This window comes from Macrobrachium nipponense, chromosome 2, assembly GCF_015104395.2.
Source record: "Macrobrachium nipponense isolate FS-2020 chromosome 2, ASM1510439v2, whole genome shotgun sequence".
Lineage (NCBI taxonomy): Eukaryota > Metazoa > Arthropoda > Malacostraca > Decapoda > Palaemonidae > Macrobrachium > Macrobrachium nipponense.
The window spans coordinates 90470138-90497348 of record NC_087201.1 but is presented as its reverse complement, the minus strand read 5'-3'; the positions used below and the strand labels follow the sequence as shown (position 1 = coordinate 90497348).

Below are 27211 nucleotides of genomic sequence, written 5' to 3'. Positions count from 1 at the left end.
GACACTACAATAAAAAGTATTTTTTCATAAATTCACCATAAATCGAAATATTGTGCTAGAGACTTCCAATTTGTTGCAAAATGAAGGTAAATGATTGAATATTACTAGAATATAAGAGTTTTAGCTTACAACTGCGTTTTTTTATCATTTTGGTAGAGTCAAAGTTGACCAAAGATTGAAATTTTGGCACTTATGGTTATTTATATGAAAATATTTCAAAACTGATAAAAGCTACAACCATGAGTTGTTTTTAGTTGTATTCTACATAAAATTGCGCACATTTTCATGTAATGGTTATATAAAATGGTGCAAAAATTATGTCAAAGTGACAAAATAATTTCTGAGATGTGTCGCTAATGTTTTTTAGTGCAAGAAGAAAGAAATTTGAACTTGCGCGCCTGGGTAACGATTGTAAACAAAACAACGCCTTGATTCGTGAGCTCCCAGCATCCCCCAAGGCGCGTGATTCAAACTTTTTCACCTAGTAGGTCTATAACTATTTTTCTGTGGATTTTTAAAAAAACTTTTTTTGTCGACGTACCATACGTCGGTTCGGCACCCGACAGACAATTTTCACCGATGTTTAATACGTCGGTTCGGCGTTAAAGGGTTAACAATAGGATCATTTCTAGCGCCCAGCTGGATCTAGTTAAAAAGCAGTTGAAAGCAAGGAATCTTGTGATATCTGGCAATACATGTGTAGCTCGGGCCAGGAGTGGTCAAGGACAACGCCACTACGCCAGTCTTTCCCAACTCAGGATGACTTAACAAACAGGGGTGGCTTGAGGTGGGCAGTATAACGTTAAGCCCTCAGGTTTGTAGCTATGAAAAATACAAATTGTCTTCGAAAATTTGTCATTTGTTCAAATGCGAACAACCTTTCGGTCTTAACAATAGGATAGACTCATACTTGAAGGGAGGTATAAGACATCCTAGACTAGCTGGGGGCCTACCCAACAGTCCAGCTCTCAAAAGAAATGGTTCTTGGAGAGGGACTGAAGCCCGTTGAGAAGCTAGATAAACTGATATCTAACCACTCAGATACTGAGTGACGCACAATGATATATGGGATAACCATTGTATAGGGAACCAGAGAAACTTTTGATTGTCCAATAACAAACCAAGACACCAGGGTATGTATTACTCCCAACTCCTTCTTGCCAAGGAGTGGAGCATATGCTACTAAATAGCGGGTAAGATATTTGTATATTGCATGACCACACTATCTGTATCAGACCAGTCCAGCAAATGACGTGTCTATTCCTTAAACCGCCTGAAGGAAGAAGGAAAGGTACAAGAGGAAGAAGGATACCAGCCAACTCACTCATTCTTTCATCCATACAATCATCTTAGGCAAGATACAAAGGTGCACTGTTAAGGGCAACTATGAGTTACACAACCTGTTGGGCAGCCACCACAGGCCCAGGGAAAACGTGTCCGTAGATCTGTGGGCAACATCCTTAAGATAGAAGGAGGTGAACGTGGACTGGCGTAACCAAGTACCAGCGCTCAGCATTCTATGTACAGCCAAGTTCTTTTTGACAGCCAGAGAGGGACTAATACCTCTAACGTCATGCGCTCTAGCCTGCACAGACGTGGTGGTGAAATCATCAAGAGTCAAGTATGCCTGTCTGATGGCTCCCCGTATCCAAATGAGATAGTATTCTTAGACATCTCTTTCTTTGTATGGCCTGTGCTAACAAAAAGTCTGTGGCAGCCTGGTCTAAGGTGCCAAGTCCTTTTAAGATAGCAATGCAGGGCCCGGACAGGGCACAACAAAAGCTCTTGAGCATCACCACCCACAAAGTCAGTCAATGATGGAATGGGAAACTAAGTGAACCTGTCATCATGCACCGAGCGATTTAGGGTCCTGGCCACAAATTCCGGGACAAATTCGAAGGCCATCAACCCCCAACCCCTGGTGTGCTTCACCTCATAGCTCAGATCGTGGAGCTCTCCTACCCTCTTGGAAGCTGCCAAAGCCAGAAGGAAAACTGTCTTGAGCGTCAGGTTCCTGACAGATGAGCGACGCAAGGGCTCATATGGACTCTTAGTGAAGCTCTTAAGAACCAAGGAAACATCCCACATTGGAGACTTGAGCTCTCTAGGAGAACTCGACTGCTCAAACCCCTTAACTAGCAGGGAAAGTTCCCAGGAAGAGATGTCGATACCCTTAAGGCGTAACACCAAACTCAGTGCTGCCCTGTAGCCTCTAATAGCAGAAATGGACAACATTTCTCGTCTGAGGAAAGTTAAAAAGTCTGCTATTCGCTGAATAGAGGTCGCGAGTGGAGAAAAACCCGTTTACGACACCCATCACAGTAGATCGCCCATTTGCCTTGGTAAACTGCGGAAGTTGACTTTCTAAGACTGCTGGACAAGTGCCCAGCTGTTCTCTGAGAAAAGCCTCTCGCTCGGAGGAGATACTTGATAGCCTGCAACCGTTACGAGACGGGGATTCTACTGACTGGTGGAACCTTTCCGCATGGGGCTGACACAGATGTCGCCAAGGGGGAATCTCCCTTGGAACTTCTGACAACAAGAACAGCAGATCTGGAAACCATTTTACCTGAGGCCACAGAAGGGATAACAAAGTCATCCCGAGACCCTGTGAACTCATCAGCCTATTCAGAACCTGACGGATCAAACAAAACGGAGGGTAGGCATACACCTCCTCTATTCTTTAGTATTACCCTGAACCGTCTCTCACTGCCCCGTCCGCACAGGACAGGGCAGTGAGAGCATTGAGCCAGTCGGCAGAAAAATCCTCATCTAGAGACTGGCAACCTTCAATTTTCCTGGCTAACGCTGCAATAGTCCAATCCAGACAACTGAAGACTTCGATCAACTTGTATAAGTTCTTCACCAGGTAATCCAACTCAGGTGAAGAGAACAACACTTTCGCAGCCGAAAACGCTGCTTTTCTGTGAGAGTCCACAAGACCGGAGAAGTCTCCTTGGGAGGAGGCAGAAACTCCCAAAGAAGGAACTTCTCCTGTCGCATAAAACCTGTAGCTTTTATTCTGCAGCTTCGACGGAGGAAAGGCGAACGAAGCCTTGCCTGACTCCCTCTTCTTAGCAAGCCACTCTTCTACTTCCTTCAGTGCTTTCTTCGAGGACTGAGAAAGAACTGGTTTTGGTAACCCCGAGGGCGCTGATCTCCTATCATTCACAAACATCGACGGAGGTGAAGAAGGCGAAGCTGGTTCAAAAAAGTCCGGATAAGTCTAAAAGAAACCTTAACAGACTAGAATAAGCAGAAGTGGGCTTCAAATCCTGGTCTTGAATTTCCTCTTCCGACAGGACAGCCGATACCCCGTCTTCCTCTTCCTCTTCCGTCTGGCTCGTTGACTTCTTCAAAAAGACCACCAATTCTTGAAGTTGATGTTTAAAGGGACCCAAAGCGGAATCCTCTAGCAAGGGTTTGGCCTTCGCATCATCCTTAGGCGAAGACGAAGCCGTGGTTGTCGTACGGCTCTTCTTCGAAAACGAACGACTGGGAGTTGAAACCACACGAGACATATGAGGCGAACGAGTTGAAGCAGCTTGAGGTGAATGAGGCGAACACGTCGAAACAGCTTGAGACGAATGAGGCGAATGAGTCAAAACTCCTATCGATACACAACGAGGCGAGTCAGTCTCGCAACCGCGCAAGCGCTGTAATGCACGTAAGCGTCTGACTCCGTCCGAAGTTACGCTATCCAAAGAGGACTGATGATCTTCCCGGAAAAACTGGTCCAGTGCGAAACTGCAGGAAGGTTGTGGACTCCAGTGCTCCTTGGATTTCTTAACAGGCAGCAACATCCCTCTCGTACGCTGGGCATGTCTCTTCAAAAGACGCGACACTAAATCACTCTACACTTTTTGCCTCAACACAGGCGACTGCATTACTGAGTCGGACGACAACTGCGCGTCACTGATATCTACGCCTTTCCAGCAGCGTTTCCTGGGCACTCACGTCGACGGAGTCGGTGACTGGCCATGGGCAAACTCCCCCAGTCTCCCTTCGACCTCCGGTATGTCTTCCCCCGGGAGCTGGGGAGCAGGACAGGGACCTTCGTCTAGGAGAACAGGGGGAACGGACAGCCGCCTCCTCGGACACGACACTGACACTTGGCCTAACACTGGCCTTTTCACTTGACTTCTCTACGAACGCACGAAACGACATACGACATGACCAAATCCATAATGGATTTCGCCAAGAACTCAAATTTCTGGTCCATCTTGGACTAAAACAAGGAAATGGTGTTGGGATCGGAAACATGGGATACCTGGTCTGGAGTAATTGGTACTGAAGTTGGAGGACTATCAATAGGTGAAATATTCGATAAAAGTGGAGAAGATAGTGACGGTTTGTTTGCCTCTAAAGGCACGGAAGTTGTCTCTACTCTAGTTTTACTACCCGCTCTAAGAGCTACTTTCCTTTTCCTATCTTTGTCCATCTTATCCAAATGAGCTTGAAGCTTGAAAAGTCTTTGAACCTGTTCATCTAAACTACGGCACTCACCACAAGTTAATTCCTTGCTACAGCACTGACCCCTACACTCAACACATTTGGAGTGCGGATCGTAACATAGTTTAGCTAATCTAGTTTTGCAGCCACTGCTGCAAAACCTAACTGAAGAAGAACTAGCATCAGACATCTTCGTAATAACTTGTTAATAACTAGGCAGCTAACTGATGAATCAAAAAAGCCTACCAAGAAACTGTACATCACCAAAAAGAAAAAATCCACAATGGCAACGAAAGTCGACTACAACAACAAACCACCGGTGTTACCCTGTGGCCGGCAGGAAACGAATTGAAGTCTAAATCTCAGCAGTACCAGGTATTCCCAAAAGTGGGCGGGATCTGTATCACCTACACAAACAATGGCAGCGCTGCTACCGCCGCCAGGAATTTGAATTTTCGACTGCCAGGTAAAAAAGCGTACAGCGAATGTAATTGTTTGAAAGTAAATTGTATTTTTCCTCATTATACAAACCTGAGGTCCTTTACATAAGGAATTACTATTCAGCGCCAGCTGGACTGGTCGTAAGATTTGCTAACAAGGTAGTTCGGCAGTAACTGCTTGACAATGGTCGGGAGTCCCGCCTGACTAGAGGTAAACATATCACTTTGCTTTAGGCTCAGGAACAGAGTGAGGGGTGGCATGAGGTGGGACTATATGTAAAGGACCCCAGGTTTGTATAGTTAGGAAAACTACAATTTACTTCCAATAACTGTGATTTACTCCGACATGTTACACAAACCACCGGTCCTTTACATAACGAAGACTCACTTATTGGTGGGAGGAATCTGTGTCTTGTGAACAAACTGGTGTTCACCCAACCTGGGTTCCCTTGCTGGTTGTAAGAGCAAAGGAGGAGGGGGGGGGGGGGGGGGGGAACCTAGCCTCTGTCCAACTGATCGGAGTGTGCACTGTAAGATCAGTGGTCAGACCTCTGGACCAATTCATAAGAGGGAGGCAAGTGTACCTCTTATGAGTAGCAAGCAAGAACTAGGTCCTAAGTAAGCAGCCAAATATAAAGTATTGGGTTTGTTTCTTACTGGTGTCCGCTTTCCCCCTTGCTAGGGAAGGGACGGATAAACGCTTCTATCCCTAATGAAAGGGATAGAATGGAGCTCAGTTATGTAGCTTACCCGCAATGTTGTCCTGTCCAGCATTGTGATGACTGCTACCCTATGCCCGCAGGGAGAAAGAAAAGAGGAGGAAGAGGAGCCAGTGACACTCTCATTCACTCCATTCATGCGGTATCACAAGGACAAAATGCTACCTTGTCCTGTAAAGGAGCTGGGTAAGCTACACAACTTGTTGGGCAGCCACAACGGGTCCCAAGGAAAAAGTGTCCAAGGACCTGTGGGCAATATCCCAAAGGTAGAAGGAGGTGAAGGTGGTCTGGTTGGACCACACCCCTGCCTTCAGCACCTGTGCGGAATGCAAGAGTTGGGCCAATGCCTCTGACTTCTTGGGCTCTTGGACGAAAGATACCGGAGTAGGCACTCCTGTCTGAGTTGTATGCTTTCCTGATTACCTCACGAAGCAAAAAAGAAAGTGTTCTTGGACACTTCTTTCTTGGTCACCCCAGTGCTAACGAAGAGACATTGACACTCAGGCCTAAGGTGTCAAGTTTTCTTTAGATAGCGCCATAGCACCCTCACAGGACAAAGCAGCATCTCTTCCGCATCATTATCGGTGAAGTCTTCTAGGGAGGGGATCGTGAAGGACTGGTGTCAGGGACCGAAGGGTTCTGAGTCTTCGCTATGAAATCCAGGACGAAATCGAGTGTAACTGATCTCCTTCCCCCCGAGTGTTTAACATCGAAGGAAAGACCGTGAAGTTCTCCTACTTCTTCGCCGATGCCAGGGCCATCAGAAAACGGTCACATCCCACCATGGGGGCCTGAGTTCCCTGAGTGGGCAAGACTCTCAAAGCTCCTCATTAGGAGAGATATTTCCATGGAGGAGGAAATATCAACTCCTTGCAGCTTAAGGACTAGGGCCAGGGTGGCTCTGTCCTTTGACTGCGGAGACAGAGAGGAGCTTCTCTTGGGGATGAAAGATGAGGAAATCCGCTACCTGCTGAAGAGTGGCTCTGAGAGGAATGAGACCCCATCTACATCACCAACCACAGAAGACGGACCACTTTCCTTGGTATACTGCTGCGGAGGACTGTCTGAGGTATCCAGCCATCTATCTATGTTGCAGCTTGGCAAGAAAAGCCTCTCACTAGCAAGAGATAGTGGATTACCGCCAGCTGTCAAGACACAGGGAACGAACTGCCTGGTGGTACTGTTCTACATGCGGTTGACACAGCAGGTTGCAGCATGGGGGAATCTCTCACGGTGCCTCCAAGAGAAGAGCCAGCAGGTCCAGATACCAAGGTGCCACTAGAATCATCCGAAGATTGCTACTGACCAGCACCCCGCTGATCACCTTGTGAATCCGGCAGAACGGGGGAAAGGCGTACACTACGAGGTTGTCCCACAGGTGTTGGAACACATCCTCTGTAGCTGCCCATGGGCCCGGCATAACTGAGAAAAAAACCTGAAGTTTACTGTTGTGCTGGGTGGCAAAAAGATCCACTACGGCACGCCCCCACAGGTCGAACAGCCTTTCTGCGACGTCTGGGTGAAGAGACCATTCAGTCCCAATCACCTGATTCTAGTGGCTGAGCTTGTCTGCCACTACATTCCTCTTGCCTGGAATGTATCTGGCTGACAGCTCTACCAAGTGATGCTAAAGCCCACTTGTGCACCTACATCATCAACTGGTGCAAAGGGAGGGACACTAGGCCCCCCTGATTGTTGACGTATGCCACTACTGTGGTGTTGTCGCTCATCAATACCACTGAGTGTCACATCAGTTGTTCCCGGAACTATTGGAGTGTGAGGAGCGCAGCCTTGAGTTCCAGGAAGTTGATGTGAAGGTGCCTGTCATGATGGTTCCACACTCCTGCAACCAGTAACTCTTTCAGGTGTGCGCCCAACCCTTGGTCGATGCGTCTGAGAACAGAAGCATCTCCGGAGGGGGAGTGTGCAGGGGCACTCCTGTTAAGAGGTTCCTGTCGTCTAGCCACCAGGCCAGGTCCTCCCTTACTTCCTCCGTGAGAAGAACCAGGAAGGATTGTGGATCCCGTGCCTGTGACCAGCACTCCTTTAGTCTCCACTGAAGAGACCGCAGGTGAAGACGCCCATGAGGGACTAACTTCTCTAGTGACAACAGGTGACTGATCACGACTTGCCACTGCTGAGCTGACTGTTCCTGTCGTGACAGGAACTGTCTGGCTGCCTCCCTGAACCTGCTGATCTGCGAGTCTGTGGGCAAGACTCGTGCTGCTACTATATTGATCAGCATGCACAGCTATATCCTCTGCTTGGGTTTGAGATATGACTTCTCGACATTTAACACGATCCCCAGATCGCGGCCTAAGTCAAGGAGTTGATCTCTGTCCTGTAGCAACTGCGAGCAGGCCAGGACCAGCCAATCGTCAAGATACCTCATCAGACGTATCCCGGCCGAATGGGCCCAAGCTGACACCAGAGTGAACACTCACGTGAACACCTGTGGGGCGGTTGAGAGACCGAAACAAAGTGCTCGGAATTGGTACACTGTCCTGTCGAGGATAAAGCAAAGGTACTTCCTGGAGGACAAATGGATGGGTATTTGAAAATATGCATCATTCATGTCCACCAAAAGCAGGAAATCGTTCTCCCTGATGGGAGTCGAGCACCAAGCATGCTATTTCCACCATGAACTGAGTCTGGCGAGTGAAACGGTTCAAGGGAGAGAGATCTATCACCGGTCTCCAGCCCCCTGGAGACTTCTCCGCCAGGAAAAGTCGGCTGTAGAAACCCGGTGACTGAGCTCGCATGATCTCCACAGCTCCTCTGCTCAGCATAGTCCTTACTTTTTATATCAGTGCTATGTCCCTGGCAGAACCGGGGACATACGTCTGAAGGTGGACCAGGTGAGGGGTGGCCTCGACTCGAAGGGAAGTAGGTATCCCTCCCGAAGGACATCCACTATCCAGGTCTCAGCTCCGTAGCGCTGCCAAGTTACCCAATGGCTCGCCAGGCAACCCCCACCACTTCCAGCAACACTTGAGGGGGAACGCTGTCCCTAGCATCTCCCTCCCTTCCCCTTCCACTTAGCCTGTTTCATGTGAGAGAAGGAGGCTTGAGAGGAGGGTTGACGCTCACTCCTCGAAGCAAAAGAGGAAGGCTGGGTCTCACCTCGCACTGGCGTCTTAGGAGTGGACAAAACGCTAGCCAAGCTCCAAGGCTTGCCCGCAGTTGAACGAGATTGCCCAGAAGTCTTCGTAACTGCCTGGTGTACTAAGCAGTCATTGTCCTCAGCTCTCTGCTTTTGCTTTTCTACCACAGCATTTTTGCTTTTCTACCACAGCATCCACCATTTCTCTGGGGAAGAGAGAGGAGGAACCCAGCAACGGTCCGTTGCGTAGACCCAACATCACCTCTTGACAGGCTACTCTGGTTATGCGAGTCAAGGCCGAGTCCCATCTCCTCAGAACCAGACTGGCCTACAGGTTGGTTGTCTGGTTGCCGAGGTAGGAGATGGCCCTACCTCCAGACTGGCAGTGTCTCCCGAATGCCGAGTCTTCCTCGGGGGACAATAGGTCACGAGGAGGCTGCGACTCTGGATACCGTGAGGGACCACAGATCCAGCCAAGAGACAGCCTGGAAAGCTGCCATGGCAGTGGATTCCAGGGCTGATGCCTCTTGCTGTGAGAACAAGAGGTTCTCAGACAGCAGGTGATGAAGAGGCACTCCAGGAGTTAGAAGAGCTATCTCCAGGTCAACCTGCTTGGTCAGCAACGGGTCTCCCGAGGGCACGTAGAAGCGCCGCTGACGAGGCAGAAAAGGGGGAAGCAGCTTGTCCAACCTGCTGGACCTGAGTGAGTCCTCCTGTCTGAAGACAAGGGCGTTCACTTGGTCCAACACACCATCAGCCAAGGAAAACAGGGGTAGTCCTACCATCATTCTGGGTTTCTTCTTAGGCCCCCAGAGCGACTCCAACCTCGATGGAGGGTCAGAGGGAGCAACCACCGATCCTTCCCCAAGGTCGTTGTGCACACGAATCAGCGCAATGACCTCTGCAAAGGACCTCTGTATCACGGGGGTGACCGTGTCCTGAGGCGAAGGACCGTCAGATCCATCCAGGCCAATCACTTCCCGAGACACTCTTCCTTCAGGAGGAAGAACCTCGCCAGACCCCTCGTGGTCTCCTCCAACCACTTAAGCGTATTATCTGCTTGGTCCTAGGACTAAGCCAGGCTCATAGGCTCTCATGGCCGAACCGTAAGGAGAACACGCCTCGCTGTCACTCCTGCTCGCCTCACTCCTCCTGGTTACCTTGAGGAGGTTGAAAGGACAGGTGAAGAAGACCTGACGCTCCTACCCAGCCTTCCAGAGGAACTGGTAGGCTGGGAGGACTGCAGGCGATCGCTAACCCGCAGTGGCGATCAAGCTGCAGATCTGGACCAGTGGTCTCCATGCGGAGAAGCGCTGGACCGAGGACGATAGCGTCGTTCTCGTGCGTCAGGGGAGCTGCTACCAGTCGTGCGAGCCGTCTGGGCCCGGTGGGAGCGACGGTCGGGTGACTGGTAGCGTCCGCTAACGCGGTGAGAGCGAGAACCATCCTCATGATGCACCACGGTACCAGAAGCAGCAGAGACTGTTCCTGGTGACCAGGGGGACCTCTTCCTAGCCTCGACGCGTGGACAGTCTGGTGGGACTGTCATGTCAACCCTGGGAACCGGACGATCACTGTGCGAGCGATTGCCGGTCTGGCAAGAGTCACCTGAGTGGCTCTTACCATCCTTCCGCTCCGTGCCTGGATCTTGATGGTGAGCATGCTCAGTCGTCTGGTTCCTGGTTGCACAATCACCGGTAGGTAATCGTTACACTCGATGACGGTCACTCACGAGCAGCCGAGATGGTTCCTGGTCCGGAGGTGGAACCTCTGGAGCCGGGAGCAGTAGCTGGTACCTCCACGGTCCCAGTCTTCTTCTTCCCTGAGGAAGGAGAGACAGGGCCCGTTCCCAGAGGAACGTGAGTACCAGTGGAAGACCCACCTGTCCTGCCGGTGCGAGACAGACCCTTAGAAGACGATGACACCTTCCTCTTCTTCTTGGACTACTTCTTCACCCGCTTCCTCAGGATAGCAGACAGGTCTCCCATCCAGACTAGAGCTGGGGCAGTTGCAGTGGCAACAGGGCCCAACTCCACCTGTCCAGAAGGACCTGCGGGAGCGGCAGCACTTCCATAGGCAGGATCAGAGGCAGCAGGTACGGTGACAGCTACAGAAGGACGATCCAAAGGGGAGCTCTTCAGGCACTCGAAGTCAGGGGGAGGAGCGAAGACAGCAAAACCAGGTGGAGGAGGAACCATCTCCCTCAGGAGCACATACAACAGTGGAGCTTGTACCGCAGCCAAAGGTGTGACTGTAGTCACGTGCTGTGTGTACACCAGGTGCGGTGGAGCAGCATAACCTGGTGTCGAGATGGTGGTAGTCGTCCTCGTCTCCACCATGTAAGTGACTGGGGCTGCAGCCAGATGATGAATAAACCCCTGAATACTAGGAGTGCCCGAAAGACTCAGGGAGCGCAACACCTGCTGAGGATCCCCACCTGCAGAGGCAGACACACCTAAGGAAGCAACAGTCAGGTTAATGGGAATGGGGGGGGGGGGTTCCTGGTTGCTCAGAGGGGGAAGGATCCCACCCTGAGAGGACAGAAAACCCCAAGTACAACTCCAGGTTGGGGTGTCGCCTTCCTTCCTCTGCACTCGACAAATCAAGTGAAGAGGCGGAGATGGACACATCCCCAGAAAGGGAGAGAGCCATACGCGGGAGCTGACAATGAGGGAGGAAAGAAGATGATGTGTCGGTCATCAGAGATTTCGAGGGAGAGCTTTCTGACGACATCTTGGCGGCTCTATGCGGCTTCTTCCTCTTCTCGTACAACTCCCACTGCTCCTCCAACCAAGAGACACAAACATCACATGTAAATGGCCGAGAGTATTCATGCCCTTGGCATCTAGTACATAAGGGATGAGGGTACATGGCATCGCTGGATCTAAATGCCCCACACTTAGTCTCCCACTCCAGTTGGAGGGGGGGCGAGGGGGCTTCTCCGATTCATGGGACTGCATGTTACAAAGCGATGCACTTCCACAAATAAGAACAAAAAAATAATAACAGAGTACTTACAATCACTTCCACACTATTCTAAGAGAAACAGGTTGAAAAGTAATCCAAAGCTTTGATACTCTCACAACAGAGGCGAGCACACATCTTCACCCAACAGCGGTCGAAAGCAGTGATAAGTTAACCTACAGTTGGGCGGGACTCCCAACCATCAGAAAAGCAGTTACTGTTGAACTACCTTGTTAGTAAATCTTACGACCAGTCCAGCTGGCGCTGAATAGTAATTCCCTATGTTAAGAACCGATGGTTTGTATAACGTGTCGGAACAAATATACGTTATATTGTCATTGGCGCCACAGGACCCTATAAGGGAATGATCCATTTCACTCCACACACTGACCATATAAGAGAATGATCCATCTCACTGATCATCTTCGAAATGTAGAATGAGGTATAAGCCTCCAAATGTACGTAAATGAATACCAAAGATGTCTTATTCAAAGGTGCTAGAAGGCAGATCAGAACAGCACCAACTTCAGGAAGTTGAGAAAAGAAGGACTATGACCAAGCTTCTTCAAATGTTGACTGTCCTTATCTCCTGACTTCAATGAATAATTGTAATTACATCCATCATGCTTGGGCTGTCTGGTTGGCCACGGTACTAAATGTACTTCTGTTTGATCATGTCCTTGTACTGCCATAGAGTAGATGAAAAGAAACTAGGACCTTTTTGGTGATTATAGCACTACTGTGGTCTCAATGCTATCACACTGAGGAGTGTCTACCTTGGATCTTGAAACTTGGTCAATGTTCCAAAAAATGAAAAATCTCTGGAGTTGGATATTGTAACCATGGTGTCATTGCTATCAAAGGTGTGCCTATTCGGACGCAGACTCCTGAAACTCGGACGCAGACTCCTGAAACTGTCTTAAGATCCACACAATAATCTCTCCTTGGGTTGTGGATAAATTGGTAATTGCAGCAGCAGCAGCTACTGCTTTATTTCCCACTCCTCATAGCACGAGGGAGAGTGTAACTACATCAAGTCAAAAGAAATGGAGCTCCTAGACAAAACTTCTTGACTGAATAGGAACAAAGAACTAGTCAGAATTTAGTCTGGAGGTGTTGTTGATCTCCCAATGAATCTGGCAAAACAATGGATAGTTTTAAGCCCAAGACTTGAATCATGGATGCGAAAAATGTCTCCTAGGTGCCTACATCATCTGAAGTTTCTATTAATCACTTATCCATGTAGTACTAACTAGTCCCAACGTTTCTGACCATGGATGTGAAAGATATCTACTAGATGTCACCAGAATCCAGTGCTCTAGAAGGTGCCTATCCCAGTACTGACCTGACCCAATCATTGCTAACTACACTAATCAGACGAGAAGCAATATTTTCAATGTGGCGTGGTTGATACCTGTTATGCCCATGGTTTGTAGAGACCGCGCCGAATAGTAACATCCTCAGAGCATCAAGATTGAAGGAATAATTGAATGTCTCCCTAGATCAAACAATTCTAAATGTTGAGGTGTCAAGATTAATTGATGCTAACACTGACCCTAGTGACCGAACTTATCTGTTATATAACCATCATCCTGTAATGTGGTTTATCGCTGTGCTGAGTGTGCTACTGCAAACCTGTGCACCTGCACCTGCACTGTCAATGGAATGTGCACCACCAATAGTGGAGATGAGAGGTCATTAGGCCCACTGCCCCCTTTGACTAAGGAACTACCATGGTACAGTTCCATGAGTTGAATATAGAATTTAAGCCAAAGGCCAAACACTGGGACCTATGGGGTCATTCAGTGCTGAAATGGAAATTTACAATAAAAGGTTTGAAAGGTGTAACGGGAAGAAGACATCGCAGTTGAACTATGAATCAAGTATTAGGAGAGGGTGGAAAGTAAGATGAAGAAAGAGAATATGAAAGGAAGTACAATAAAAGGAACGAAAGTGGTTGCAGCTAGGGGCCAAAGGCATGCTGCAAAGAACCTTAAGTAATGCCTACAGTGCACCCCATGCGGTCCACTGACAGCACTACTCCCCTATGTGGTACTGTTCCCTAACAACACTATGGAGAGCCTATCCTTGGATCCCAAGGCTTGGAGAGTCAAGATGATCCAGATTACTGAGGTGCAGATTAGGTTAGGTTAGGTTAGGTTTGGTTTAGGCTAGGCTAGGTTGGGTTAAGTACCCAACCTAGACACCTGAAGACCTTCAGTTGATGCTTTGAGTCATTAAGTAACTCTGGAGGAGAATTGTGTACATCCCAAGCGGAATAGTAGTCGTCTCACCATTAGGCTAAGTTCTCTCGCCTCTCAGAAAGGATGGGAAGGAATGAGGAGACATTGTCGATGACCAGGACCACCCTTTCTATCTTCAAGAATTAGTTTTCATCCTTATGCTAAGAAGAGCATTGCAAAAGGGAACACCGAGGTTATTGTACTGAGTAGGCATGATCTGTAGATCTATGGAGGTAAAAAATAATTCCAATCGTACCAAGAAGAAAACCTCATATGAACCTGTTTCAGAAACGTAGAATGGTATATGAACTTACTGTAAAAGAAACCAACCTGTAGTTGAACTAACTGTAACTACCTTGGCTTAAGGAGTCAAAGGGCAATATTAATGTAGGAACAATCAAGTTAATGTTCGAATGTGAACAACAGGATTTCTTCCTACCTGAAAAGTGTCAAAGTCTCTGACTTAACTTGATAGAAACTGTCAATTCCCTCTTGACGGCTGTATGGGTTTGACAGTACAAATTCATTCGAGAGTGAAAAAGACCATGTCAACTCACGTTATAAAAGACATAACAGTTGGCAGCATGATTTCGTTTGCTCGTATGTAAGTGATATGGAAAAATTACCAAACTAAAACTATGTGATTGAAAGGCATTGGACAGACTTGCTGTTGATGCACTTGTACATGTGTTGTCATGGCCTTGCCATCATTCTGTTATGCATTCTCCTGGGAGAAACTGTGGCCACCACTCTAATTCAGACGGTCCTGAATGAGACTCGAACAGCTGTGGATGTGACTCGTACAGCAAGGTACGTGACTCTCAAGGCTGTGGACATGATTTGGCGCCATTGTAGACCTCCACAGAAGTTCTGTCCATGTTCTTTGCCCGACATAATTGAACGAGGCGGTGATCAGACAGGAATCTGTGCTTTAGTTGACGCACTCTACGGAAGGGGTTCCAAAGCTCTGAGAGGGATATGCTGCTGATGGAGCAGGGGTAGAAGACTACCAAAGGGGTTCCAAAGCTGTGAGAGGTGTACACTGCTGACAAATGCACAACTGTAGGACTACAAGAGAAGAATGGGTTAGCTGCTGCAGCCTCTGACTCAAAATGCTGTCAGGGTACATACACCAAAACACTCAAGTGGCAACACTAGTACAGCCAAGGGGAGAATAGCTGGGCTGGCAAATGTTGAGGCGGATGTCACAGTAAAGCGAGATGACAGGAAATGGGATAATAGGACACTGTTAAAGAATTTGTGACACCAACCTCTGTGTTGAGGGAGAGAGGGAAACACACTTGCAATGTTTCAGCAAGAAGTATCTTCGTACTAACTGAATATGAAATCCTCACCTGGAAACACTAAAAACCAGTCCTGTTTTGGTCCTCTCATCCTAAACAAGATCTGTGTTAGAACTTTGCAATTTCCTTTTGTCTTGTTTTTATTTTGGCTCATTATCTTTAGTTTACCATAATTTTGCTATTTATCATAGTATCCCCATCAGGGTTTGGAGTTTTCTTTGTCCACATTATTAGAGTTACCATTCCTGTTTTTGATCCTTGGCCTGTTTATTCCCAGAGTCCTGTTTTTGGTCTCTTTGGAGTATTCTGAGGTAACTTTGGAAGTCCCTGCGCCCAGGTATGGCAGTCTTATTCTGGCCTTTGTGTTGATACCACATCTTAAGGATTACAGCATGTTTGCTCCTTTATTCTACAAAGAGCTTATTGCAATGCTGCTGCTTCATCTTGCTGTAGCCTTGGGCCAGTATTTGCCTGGGGGACCTCTCCCTGAGCAGGTATAAAGCCTTTAATTTTTGTGACGTCTGGAGGGACGTGTATTTGTGACGTCTGAGAGCCATGGACTTTCCTGGAGGAAGTCGGGTTTTACTCTACCGCTATTTGGAAGATAGCGGAGCATACCTTCCCGTTTCTTTGACATCCACAATGTCATTCTGGATCAATATAGTTCTTATAAGAATCTATAGGGATTTAAAACTCTTAGTGGCCACTTTAAATTAGTTAGGTTATTTTAGTTTTGTTAACTGTTAGGCTTCTTTCTGGCCATTATTTTCTCCTTTCTCTCGGGACCTTATTTTGGAGAATGCCTGGTTTGATTCTTTAATTAATAGTGTGGGTGTTTTATTCAATTATTATATTATTATTGTGTGACTGATTTTCATATATTTTTGTATTTATAGAGGTTCCGGCAGTCATTTCTATCTGTATTGTGTTTGTAAATATATTATAGTATTTTTACTTGTGGTATTTGTATCCCTCTCTGTTAATATTTGCACACTGTCTGTTATTTCACTTAACGTGACTCTAACTTTGGAGAACACCAGTTATGATTAATTGCTTTTCTGGAGTATGAAAATAGCCCTTTGAGGAGGGTCCTGACAATCTGAAAGACTAATGCATTACAGCATTCCAAGAAATTGTGTTTTCAAAAATAAAAAACTATAAAACTACACTTGTTCATGAAAAAAGAATACACAAAAACATCAAGGAGGTAGGTGTTGGGTTTACATAAATACAAAAAGGCAAGACAAAAAAGTAAGTAAAATTCTATACAAGGAGAAAGGCTCAAAAACTTTTGCAGACTTCATAGCAAGAAAATTAAATATATCATTACAGAGACAGAGAAACATGTTGAAATGTTTCAATATATACATACGTATACTCAAAGTAAAAACAAAAGTATTCAAACACAGAAGAGAAAGTCGAATGGCAGGACAGAGAAAGAAATGGATGTCTCAATGAGATGGCGGCCAAAAGTAAACTGCGTAGAATTGAGTGCAGACAGACTTGGTGGGCGGTACTTTTGCCCCTACCATCGGTAACTGTTACCAAAACCACCTTCCAGAAGTTTAACGGCCAGATTTTTAGCTCTGAAAGTTACTTCCCATATAGAAAGTTTGTATTTGTGTAGGAACAAATAGCCATCACTTATGTATATTACTATCATTTTCATTGTTTGCATCATAATTACTGTCACAGTAGCGGCCATCATCATATAAAGACCAAATTTTTCTTCACTAGTATTAATGGCAGCATCATTATCAGTGTCGGACAATGCAAAACTGTTGTCATTGTTGCTATCCATGATAACTTATTATGACAATCTGAAAATACATGGCCTAATTTGTTATAAAATCAGCCTTCAATCAAGTGCATGAGATCTTTATTTGTTCTCCAGCAAGTAAAGTATACATATATAATTTAACTCAACTCCAGTTATTGCTTGTATATACTGTACTGAAGTGCATCTTGTTCTGCAAAAACACTACATACACATGTATGTTGGGGATATCTAAACTGCAGCACAACTCCAGCTTATAAGGCTCATCAAAACACCACAAGATTCATACTATTTTTTTACCACTTTCATATCATTTTATGAAACTCTAAAATAAAACCATAATACCTCCACAAGTAGACTGGAGTAGTGTACATGGAAAATAAGGTCATTCATCAGAACATAAAAACCTTACACAACCAACAAACAAATAGCTATCATACCTGGTCTGGATGTAGATTTTTCATGGCCTGCTGTGCAATTCTAGATATTGTAGGATCATAGAGAAGTGCATACCATCTCTCCTGAATTTCTCCTAAAGTGAATTTACAGGAAAATTTAACACCTCTATGGACAGTTACCAAATCACAAGTCTGTTGTACTCCAATAATTAGTCCCAAATCATCTGTAGGCTTCCAACGACCTAAATCTTTTGTTACAATGGCTTGGGACCCTCTACCTTTCCTAGCTCTTTTACTTGAGGATTTGGAAGAGAGGCGCTTACGCACATCTAAAGTAACGCAGGGAGTTGGTGGTAATGAAACTGAACAGTCTGAGGCAGTAGACAGAGAGGGATTACGAGTCCTAATTTTACTTATTGGTGTTGCACACTGTCCTCCTAAACTTGACTCAACTAATTCATCATCAAACTTTGGCCGTTTTATGGCTCGTGATGAAGATCTGCGTTTAGTCCCATCCTCTGTCAAACTGCTTGTGCTGCTAGTGCGCTCCCGTGGTGGGAATGTGAGATCCATGGAGCGGTAGCGAGGCCGATTTCCAATTCTGAAAAAGGAAACTGTTTAATAAATCAAAGAAAATGTTAAAGAACAAATAGTAAAAAAAAAAACCCTGACATTATTTCAAAAATTCCTTCTAAAAATCTAAAATTTTTAATGTTTGCCGATACCCCAGAGTACTACATCAGCCAAACTGAAATACCTGTAACTAATCGAAATCACAATTTGTAGTAAATATGATATTGTTATGATACAATAAAGTTTCATACATACTTACCTGGCAGATATATACTTAGCTAAGACTTCGTTGTCCCCGACAGAAATTCAAATTTCGCGCCACTTCGCTACAGGTAGGTCAGGTGATCTACCGCGCCTGCCCTGGCGGCAGGCTAGGAACCATTCCCGTTTCTATCATATTTTCTCTCTTCCACCTGTCTCCTGCAGGGAGGCTGGGTGGGCCATAATCGTATATATCTGCCAGGTAAGTATGTATGAAACTTTATTGTATCATAACAATATCATTTTCATACAATCAACTTACCTGTCAGATATATACTTAGCTGATTGGCACCCTTTGGTGGAGGGTAAGAGACAGCTACTTCTGGAATAGACAGGTAAACAACATATGTTGTAGGTATAAATAAAACCTTGGTTCCTACCTGGTAGGTGGTAGACTTCGTGGGTGTTGCCCAGTAGTCTGCATCACCTCAAGAAACTTTAGCGAGATATATGATCTATGGCCAAGAGTTCTTGTGGGTCTGCCGATGGGGTCTTATCCGCTTACTCGGCAGAGCCTGAAAGGACTTTGTCAATGGGTGCTGATCCACTTATATGACAATACACCTTATGAAGGAGCATACAACCAATCCCGACCACCTGATCCTAACCACATGTTAGTAATAAAGATTGTTCCGAGTTATCCCCCGAACTCTTCACAACAACCATAACTCAAAAAACACAATACGCACACATACATAAATTTTCAAAAAAAAATTTATACTCATCTAATAAGATATCACAAGAGTTTCTTACTGAACAACAGTGACTGGCCGCCAGTGCGACACCAAGTCCTTTTTGTTAGAAGAGACTCTAGAACATATCTAAAAAGAAGGTAAGTATATACTTAAGGATTGGTGTTGGCTCCTATACCCAGGATCGTATCCGCAGACACGAAAGGACCTAGAGAAAAACATTTCTCATAGGTCACACGAACGTCCAAAATGTCGTATCCAAGATGTTTTTAAGCGACATATTCTTTTGAAACAAGAGAGACGTCGCTACTGCTCTCACTTCATGAGCTTTCACTCTCAATAGTCGAAACTCTTCGTCAGGACAGATCTTATGTGCGTCTGTAATGACGTTTCTCACAAAGAATGCAAGAGCATTCTTGGACATCAGTCTTGTGGGGTCTTTTACCGTGCACCTAAGACCTTGTCTAGAGCCCCCCATCTGGTGTTTTCTCTGAAGGTAGAACTTTAGAGCTCTTACAGGACATAGAGACCTCTCTGATTCTTACTACTAGGACGCGATAAGCCTTTAACCTCGAAGGTCTTAGGCCAGGGATTCGCGGGATTCTCGTTTTTAGCTAAAAACAAGGTTTTAAATGAGCAAATAGCTGAGTCCCCCTTGAATCCTACTCTATCCTCCAGAGCATGTAGTTCACTAATTCTCTTTGCTGTAGCTAAAGATAATAGGAATAAGCATTTCCTAGTGATGTCTCAAAACGATGCCAGATGAGGTTTGAACCTTTCGGATGACAGGAATTTGAGTACTACATCTAGGTTCCAGTTAGGAGGAACCAGTTCCTTAGACTTTGTAGTCTCAAAGGATCTTATGAGATCGTGGAGATCCTTGTTATCTGCCAGATCTAATCCTCTATTCCTGAAGACTGCCGAAAGCATACTTCTGTATCCCTTTACTGTGGATACAGATAGATGAGATTCTTCTCTCAGGAACAGCAGGAAATCCGCAATTTCCGTTACAGAGGTAGTGGAGGAGGACAACTTCTTAGAATTTGCACCACATTTCTAAAAAACCTCCACTTGGACCTGCTATTACTTGTCTAGTGGAGGTTCTGCGGGCTCTCGTGATCGCGCTTGCAACTTTACGAGAAAACCCTCTCGCTCTGACGAGTCTTTCGATAGTCGAAAGGCAGTCAGAGCGAGAGCGGGGAGGTTTTGATGATACCTCTGGAAGTGTGGTTGTTTGAGAAGATCCATCCTTCTTGGGAGGGATCTAGGAAAATCTACCATCCACTCCACCACCTCCGTGAACCAATCTTGTGCCGGCCAAAAGGGGGCTATCAAGGTCATCCTTGTCCCCTTTGAAGCCACAAATTTTTTCAGAACTAGTCCCAGGATTTTGAAAGGAGGAAAAGCGTAGACGTCTACCTGAGACCAGTCTAGTAGGAAGGCGTCGACTATTAGAGCTCTGGGGTCTTCCACGACCGAGCAAAAGACTTCCAGTCTTTTGGAGAGGAACGTGGCGAAGAGATCCACATGAGGAGTCCCCAAAGAGACCAGAGATCTTGACACACATCTTTGTGTAGGGTCCACTCTGTGTGAAGGACCTGGTTCCTCCTGCTGAGTCTGTCGGCCCTTACGTTCCTTTCTCCCTGAATGAACCTCGTAAGCAGGGAGATGTTCCTCTGGGACGTCCAAAGCAGAAGATCTCTTGCAAGTTCGTAGAGGAACAAGGAGTGAGTCCCTCCTTGTTTCCGAATGTAGGCAAGTGCTGTGGTGTTGTCCACATTTACTTGAACTACTTTGTTCGAAACAAGAGGTTCTAGACTCTTCAGAGCCAGGTGTACGGCGAAGAGCTCTTTGCAGTTTATGTGCCAGGACACCTGCGCTGCTTCCCAGGTGCCTGACACCTCCTTCGACCCTAATGTTGCTCCCCAACCTTTCTCCGAAGCATCGGAGTACAACACTAGGCTTGGGTTCTGGATTTTCAGGGAGATTCCCTTGTTCTCCTTCAGAGGGGGCAACCACCATTCCAAGTGAGGTCTCATCTCCACTGGAATGGGAAAGGCGTCTGAAAGAAGTCCGGTCTTCCAACTCCAAGACCTCTTGTGGAAGAATTGAAGTGGACGTAAATGAAGTCTTCCTAGCGGGAAGAACTGTTCGAGCGAGGAAAGGGTCCCTAGAAGGCTCAGCCATTCCCTCGCCGAAGTCTGTTCCTTCCCTAAGAAGAGAGAGACTTTCTGCAAGCCTTTTGCGATTCTCTCTTGCGAAGGAAATACTCGAAAACCCCGAGAATCCATCTGAATCCCCAGATAGACTAAGTTCTGTCTGGGGGTCAGCTGTGACTTCTCGAGGTTTACGAGTAATCCCAACGATCTGATCAGGTTTAGTGTCAAGGTAAGGTCCTCCAAACACTGTCTCTCTGATCTGGCCCTGATGAGCCAGTCGTCCAGATACAGAGAGATATTTACACCTTTGAGGTGAAGAAACCTCGCCACATTCTTCATCAGGCTTGTGAAGACCTGAGGAGCTGTGGAAAGGCCGAAACACAAGGCTCTGAACTGGAAAGATCCTTCCCCCCCCCCCCCCGTCATGAAACGGAGGTACTTCTTCGATGAAGGGTGGATCGGGACGTTAAAATAGGCGGTCTGGAGATCCAGAGACACCATCCAATCTCCTTGGCGCATAGCCGCAAGGACTGAGGCCGAAGTCTCCATAGAGAACTTTTCCTTCTGAACAAATTTGTTCAGAGCGCTGACGTCTAGTACTGGCCTCCAGCCCCCCGAGGCCTTTGCAACCAGAGAAAGGCGATTGTAAAACCCCGGGGAGTTTTGATCCAGTACTAGTTCTATCGCTCTCTTGTCCCACATCTGATCCACCATCAGTCGAAGAGTATCCCTCAGCACAGGATCCTTGTACTTGGCTGACAGTTCCCGCGGAGTTGAAGTCAGGGGAGGACTGTCCAGGAAAGGGATAAGATATCCCTTCCTTATCACAACATTGATGAGGCGTCCGTGTTGATACGTGCCCAGGACTCCACAAATCCCAGGAGCCTGGCACCTACTGGTGTTTGGAGGAGAGAAGCATCACTTTCCCTTCTTGAAGGGACGGAAGGCAGACCTACCTCTCTTCTCAGGAGCCTTCCTTCTTGAGGGTGCTCTGGAGGTAGGGCCTCCTCGAAAGGGCTGAACCGACGTACTCGGTCCTTTCTTTTCCACCGCAGTCGCAGGTCTCTTCCTTCCTTGATGACTGGGTAAGAAGGTCTTGAGTCGCCTTCTCAGTTAAGAACGGGAAATGTCTTTCACTAACTGAGAAGGAAACAAAAGTCGATAAGGGAGAGTACAACAGTGCTGCCCTTTGAGAGTGGGAGACTGCTTTAGTCAAAAAAGCACTGAAGACTGTCCTCTTCTTAAGAAGTCCAGCTCCAAATAAAGAGGAAATCTCAAACGAGCCATCCTGTACCGCCTTGTTGATACATGACAGAATACACAGGAGAACTTCTGGGTCGAGTCCTTCTGAATCATGGGACTTCTTGGACATCACCCCAAGGGACCAATCTAAGAAGTTGAAAACTTCTAATACATGGAAGAGTCCTTTGAGGAGATGATCCAGTTCTGAAATGCCCCAAGTCACACAGGCAGAGTTCAATCCTTGCCTTCTTGACGCATCGACTAAAGTCGAAAAGTCCGCTTCAGCCGAAGACGGAAAGAGAAAGACCCATATTCTCTCCCGTCTGGATACCAAATGCCCCGTTTACCAGCGAGTCTCGCTGGGGGCATGCAGAAGACCGTTCTGACCAGCTCCTTCTTCGAATCCATCCACGAATTCAAAGACTGAAGAGCCCTCTTCATAGAAATGGTGGGCTTCATTCTTAGAAAAGATGAAGATTCTTAGCTTTCGCTCGAGAACAGAGAGCGCGGAGAAGGAGGAGCGGCAGGACAGATAGCTGTCTCCGTATTCTTCAAGAAGCAGCGCTGTCAAGACTTTGTAGCTTGACAGTCTTTCTCTTCCACGATTCTCGTCTTCCGAGTTTTCCTCCAACTCGGGGTCTAGAGGAGACTCCGTAGACAAATCAGGACGTCTTTCCTCTGGGGGAGACAAACTCCTGATAGGAGAGGGACTAAGGGAATGATAATCCCTCCTCTTCAAAGTTTGAGCTTTGTGAGAAGCTTCCCTCTTGGCTGGCGCCAAACGCCTAGGCTTCTCCCCATAAAAGGATGACGCCTCTCGTCCGCCAAGCGTCCTGGCTGACGCCTCGCGCTTGGCTGACTCCTGACGTCTGGATGACGCCTCGCGCCTGGAAGACGTCTCGCCCTCAACTGGCGTCCTGGCTGGCGCCTCGTGCTTATATGACGCTCTGTATGACGCCTCGCGCCTGGAAAGACGCCCTACGTCTATCTGGCGTCAGTCTCTGAAAATATGGCTCTCTCGATCTTGATCTAGAAAGCAAAACTTCTTCAGCATGGGTTGGAAGACGAAGCTTCATGTCTGAAAGACGCCTCGCGTTTGGCAGGAGAGAGAGGACGGGAGACGAGAGATCGGAAGAGAACGTCCTTCTTACGAGGAGGATCTCTCGCCAAAACTCCCACCAATGAGGCTGGCTGTTCTTGTACAGCAAGAAGAATTTTCCTTGAAGCTTCTCCCACGTCATCTTCAATGGGGGGAGAAGTCGAAGGCAAGCGGTCCGCTACGTCCATGTAGGGAGACGTTGACGCAACCTTCGCCTTTTTGATAGAAGAGGGAGCTTCATCTGAGAAGCGCTCTGGGCTTGAATTCAAATCAGGTTCTCTCAAATGCCTTTTCAGTGGCCTAGAAAGGTCCGAATCCTTCCACCCTCGTTTAGGTGAAGGAGAGGGAGAGGAAGAAAAACACTCTTGCAGGACGCTTTTTCTATAGCGGCCCTGAGCAGCCTGAAGCGAAACAGAGCCTGCTGAAGGGACGTCTGACCGTTGGGGATTCCCCACGACCTCCTTAAGGCTTTCGACTTTCCTTCTCTGGGCATGGGAGCTTGGAAGAGGTCTAGGCCTGGGAGCGTCACAGGGACGATCAAACGGCCCCTCCACAACACTGGGAGAACTCACTTCACTGAACATTTCACTTTCACTATCCTTACCTTGTAAGACTGCCATTTTGGACTTCATCTTATGGATAGTAGCCTTCAGATCGGCGATTTCAGAGGCCGATTCTGAAAGTAAAGCTTGTGAATTCGACACAGAGGGAGAATCAAAATCATCAAGGTTAGATATAGGGGCAATAAAAGGCTCAATAGGCCTTGTACTCACACTCTTCAAACGTCTAACCCTATCCATTCTTCTGCATTTAACCCCTCACATTCATGACAGGTATTAGTAGAAGAACATTCAAACCCCCTACATTTACGACATACAGTGTGAGGATCAACCGAAGCCTTCGGTATCCTCACCCTGCAGCCTACATTCACACACATTCTCACACTCACATTTGAGTCAGCCATACTGAGAAAAAGAAAAAAAAATCAAAAATGCAAGTCCAAATTCAGTCCACAGTAGTGAATGCCAAAAACCACGATCCAGATACGTCACCAAAAAGCCGAGAAACGATGATCAAAAGGTTGAAATAAGAATCTAATTCAGGAGGTAGTAACAACAATGTTGATACCACCGGCGACAGAGAAAATATGATAGAAAATGGGAATGGTTCCTAGTCCTGCCGCCCAGGGCAGGCGGTAGATAACCCCTGACCTACCTGTAGCGAGTGGCGCTTAAATTTGAATTTCTGTCGGGGACGACGGAGTCTTAGCTAAGTATATATCTGACAGGTAAGTTGATTGTATGAAATGTATTTTTCCTAACTATAGAAACCTGAGGTCCTTTACATATGGAATATATTTACAGCGCAGCTGGACCGGTCGTAAGCTTTTGAACAAGGTGGTTCGGTAGTTAACTGCTTGTTTGATGGTCGGGAGTCCCACCCGACTAGAAGGTAAACATCCACTTTGCTTTAGGCTCAGGAACAGAGTGAGGGGTGGCATGAGGTGGGACTATGTGCAAAGGACCTCGGGTTTGTATAGTTAGGAAAAATACAATTTATGACAAATTGAGATTTGTTCCGACACGTAATACAAACCCTCAGTCCTTTACATATGGAAGACTCACATATTGGTGGGTGGAATCTGAGTTATGAACAGACTGGTGTTCGTCCGACCTTGGTTCCCTCCCTGGTTGTAAGAGCAGAGGGAGGGATCCTAGCCTCTGTCCAACTGATCGGGGGTGTGCACCGCAGGATCAGTGGGCAGACCTTTGGACCAAATTCATAAGAGGGAGGCAAGCATGCCTCTTATGAATAGCAAACAAGAACTAGTTCCTACGCAAGAGCCAAACATAAAGTCTTGGGTTTGTCTCTTGTTGGCGTTCACTCCCCCCCTTGTTAGGGTAGTGGCGGATAAACGCTCCTATCCCTAATGAAAGGGATAGGACGGGGCTCAGTCACGTAGCCTACCTGCATCAGCATCCTGTCCAGGATGAGATGCTACCTTGTCCGGCGAGGGAGCTGGGTAAGCTACACAACTTGTTGAGCAGCCACCACGGGTCCCAAGGAAAAGGTGTCCAAGGACCTGTGGGCGATATCCTGAAGGTAGAAGGAGGTAAAGGTGGTCTGGCTGGCCCAAACCCCTGCCTTCAGCACCTGTGCCACAGAGAAGTTCTTGTGGAACGCAGGGTTGGACCAATACCTCTGACTTTGTGGGCTCTCGGACAAAGGGTATGATGACGTTGCTCCTTTCCGAATTTACCTCGTGAAGCCAGAAAGAAAGTGTGTTCTTGGACACCTCTTTCTTGGTAACCCCGGTGCTAATGAAGAGGCGTTGACACTCAGGCCTGAGATGACAAGTTCTCTTCAGATAGCGCCATAGCGCCCTCCCACAGGACCAAAAGCCAACATCTCATCACATCGATGTGGGGAAGTCCTTCAGGGAAAGGGATCGTTGAAGGACTCAAACCAGTCGTCAGGGACCGAAGGGTTCTGAGTCTTCCCTACGAAGTAGGGATGAAATCGAGCGTCACCCGATCCCCATCCCCTGAAGGGTTTAACATCGAAGGAAAAGACCATGAAGTTCCCATACTCTCTTCGCTGATGGGGGGGGGGCCAGGGCCAGCAAGAAAGATGGTCTTGAGGTCAGATCCCTGTCTGACGATTCTCGGACGTGGCTTGAAGGGTCTGCGAGTCAAACTCCTAAGTACGAGAGTCACATCCCACCCCAGGGGCTCCCAAGTGCCAGGGGGGCGGGGGCAAGACTCTCGAAGCTCCTCATCAGGAGGGAGATTTTCCATTAGGAGTGGAAATTGTCCAACCTCCCCGCAGTGTTTAAGGACTAGGGCCAGAGCGGCTCTTGTAGCCTTAACTGCGGAGATGGAGAGAAGCTTCTCTCGGTGAAGGACGACGAGGAAATCCGCTACCTGCTGAAGAGTGGCTCTGAGTGGAGAGAGACACCCCGTCCATGACACCAACCACAGTAGAGACACTTCCCCGGTACACTGCTCGCAAGAGATGGTTGGATAACAGCCAGCCGTGAAGACACAGGGATGAAACGTTCGTGGTACTGTTCCACGCGTGTGGCTGGCACTGAAGGTTGTGTTCATGGGGAATCTCTCGCGGTGCCTCCAAGAGAAGAGCCAGCAGGTCAGATGCCAAACGGCCGGAGGTTATTTGGGTGCCACCAGAATCATCAGAAGATTGCTGGTGACCAGCGCCCTGCTGATCACCTGCGAACAGATAGAAGAATGGGGGAAAGGCGTAGACGAGGAGGTTGTACCAATGGGTGTTGAAAAGCGTCCTCTTACAGTTGCCCATGGGTCCGGGCACAACTGAGAAAAGAAAACCTCGAGTTTCCTGTTGTGCCGGATGGCGAACAGATTTCACGACTGGACACCCTCAAACAGGTTGAACAGTTTCTGCCACGTCGGGTGAAGAGACCACTTTGGTCCCGATCACCTGAATTCTGGCAGCTGAACTTATCGTCACTACATTCCTCTTCTCTGGAATGTACCTGGCTGGACAGCTCTACCCAAGTGGGGCTACGGCCCCACATCATCACCTGCATCGTCAACTGGAAGGAAACCGGGAGGGACACTAGGGCCCCCTGTTTGTTGACGTATGCCACTACCATGGTGTTGTCGCACATCAACACCACGAGTGTCCCATCACACATTCCGGAACTCCGGAGAGCGAGGAAGCCGCCTTGAGCTCCAAGGACGTTGATGTGATGTGAAGGTGCATGATGTGGTCCCACACATCTACAACCAGCAACTCCTCCAGGT

At 47.4% G+C, this 27211-nt stretch overlaps 1 protein-coding gene across 3 annotated transcripts in view; it reads right to left on the bottom strand.

The window, feature by feature from the left end:
- The window catches only part of LOC135220774 (microspherule protein 1-like), a 92918-nt gene that overhangs the window by 33232 nt on the left and 32475 nt on the right, over positions 1-27211 (bottom strand). For all 3 annotated transcript variants that reach the window (XM_064258244.1, XM_064258246.1, XM_064258243.1), the window contains one exon: positions 17443-18001. In XM_064258244.1, coding sequence (XP_064114314.1) covers positions 17443-17973 — 531 coding nt within the window. In that variant the 5' untranslated portion in view covers positions 17974-18001. The remainder of the gene's footprint in view (positions 1-17442; positions 18002-27211) is intronic.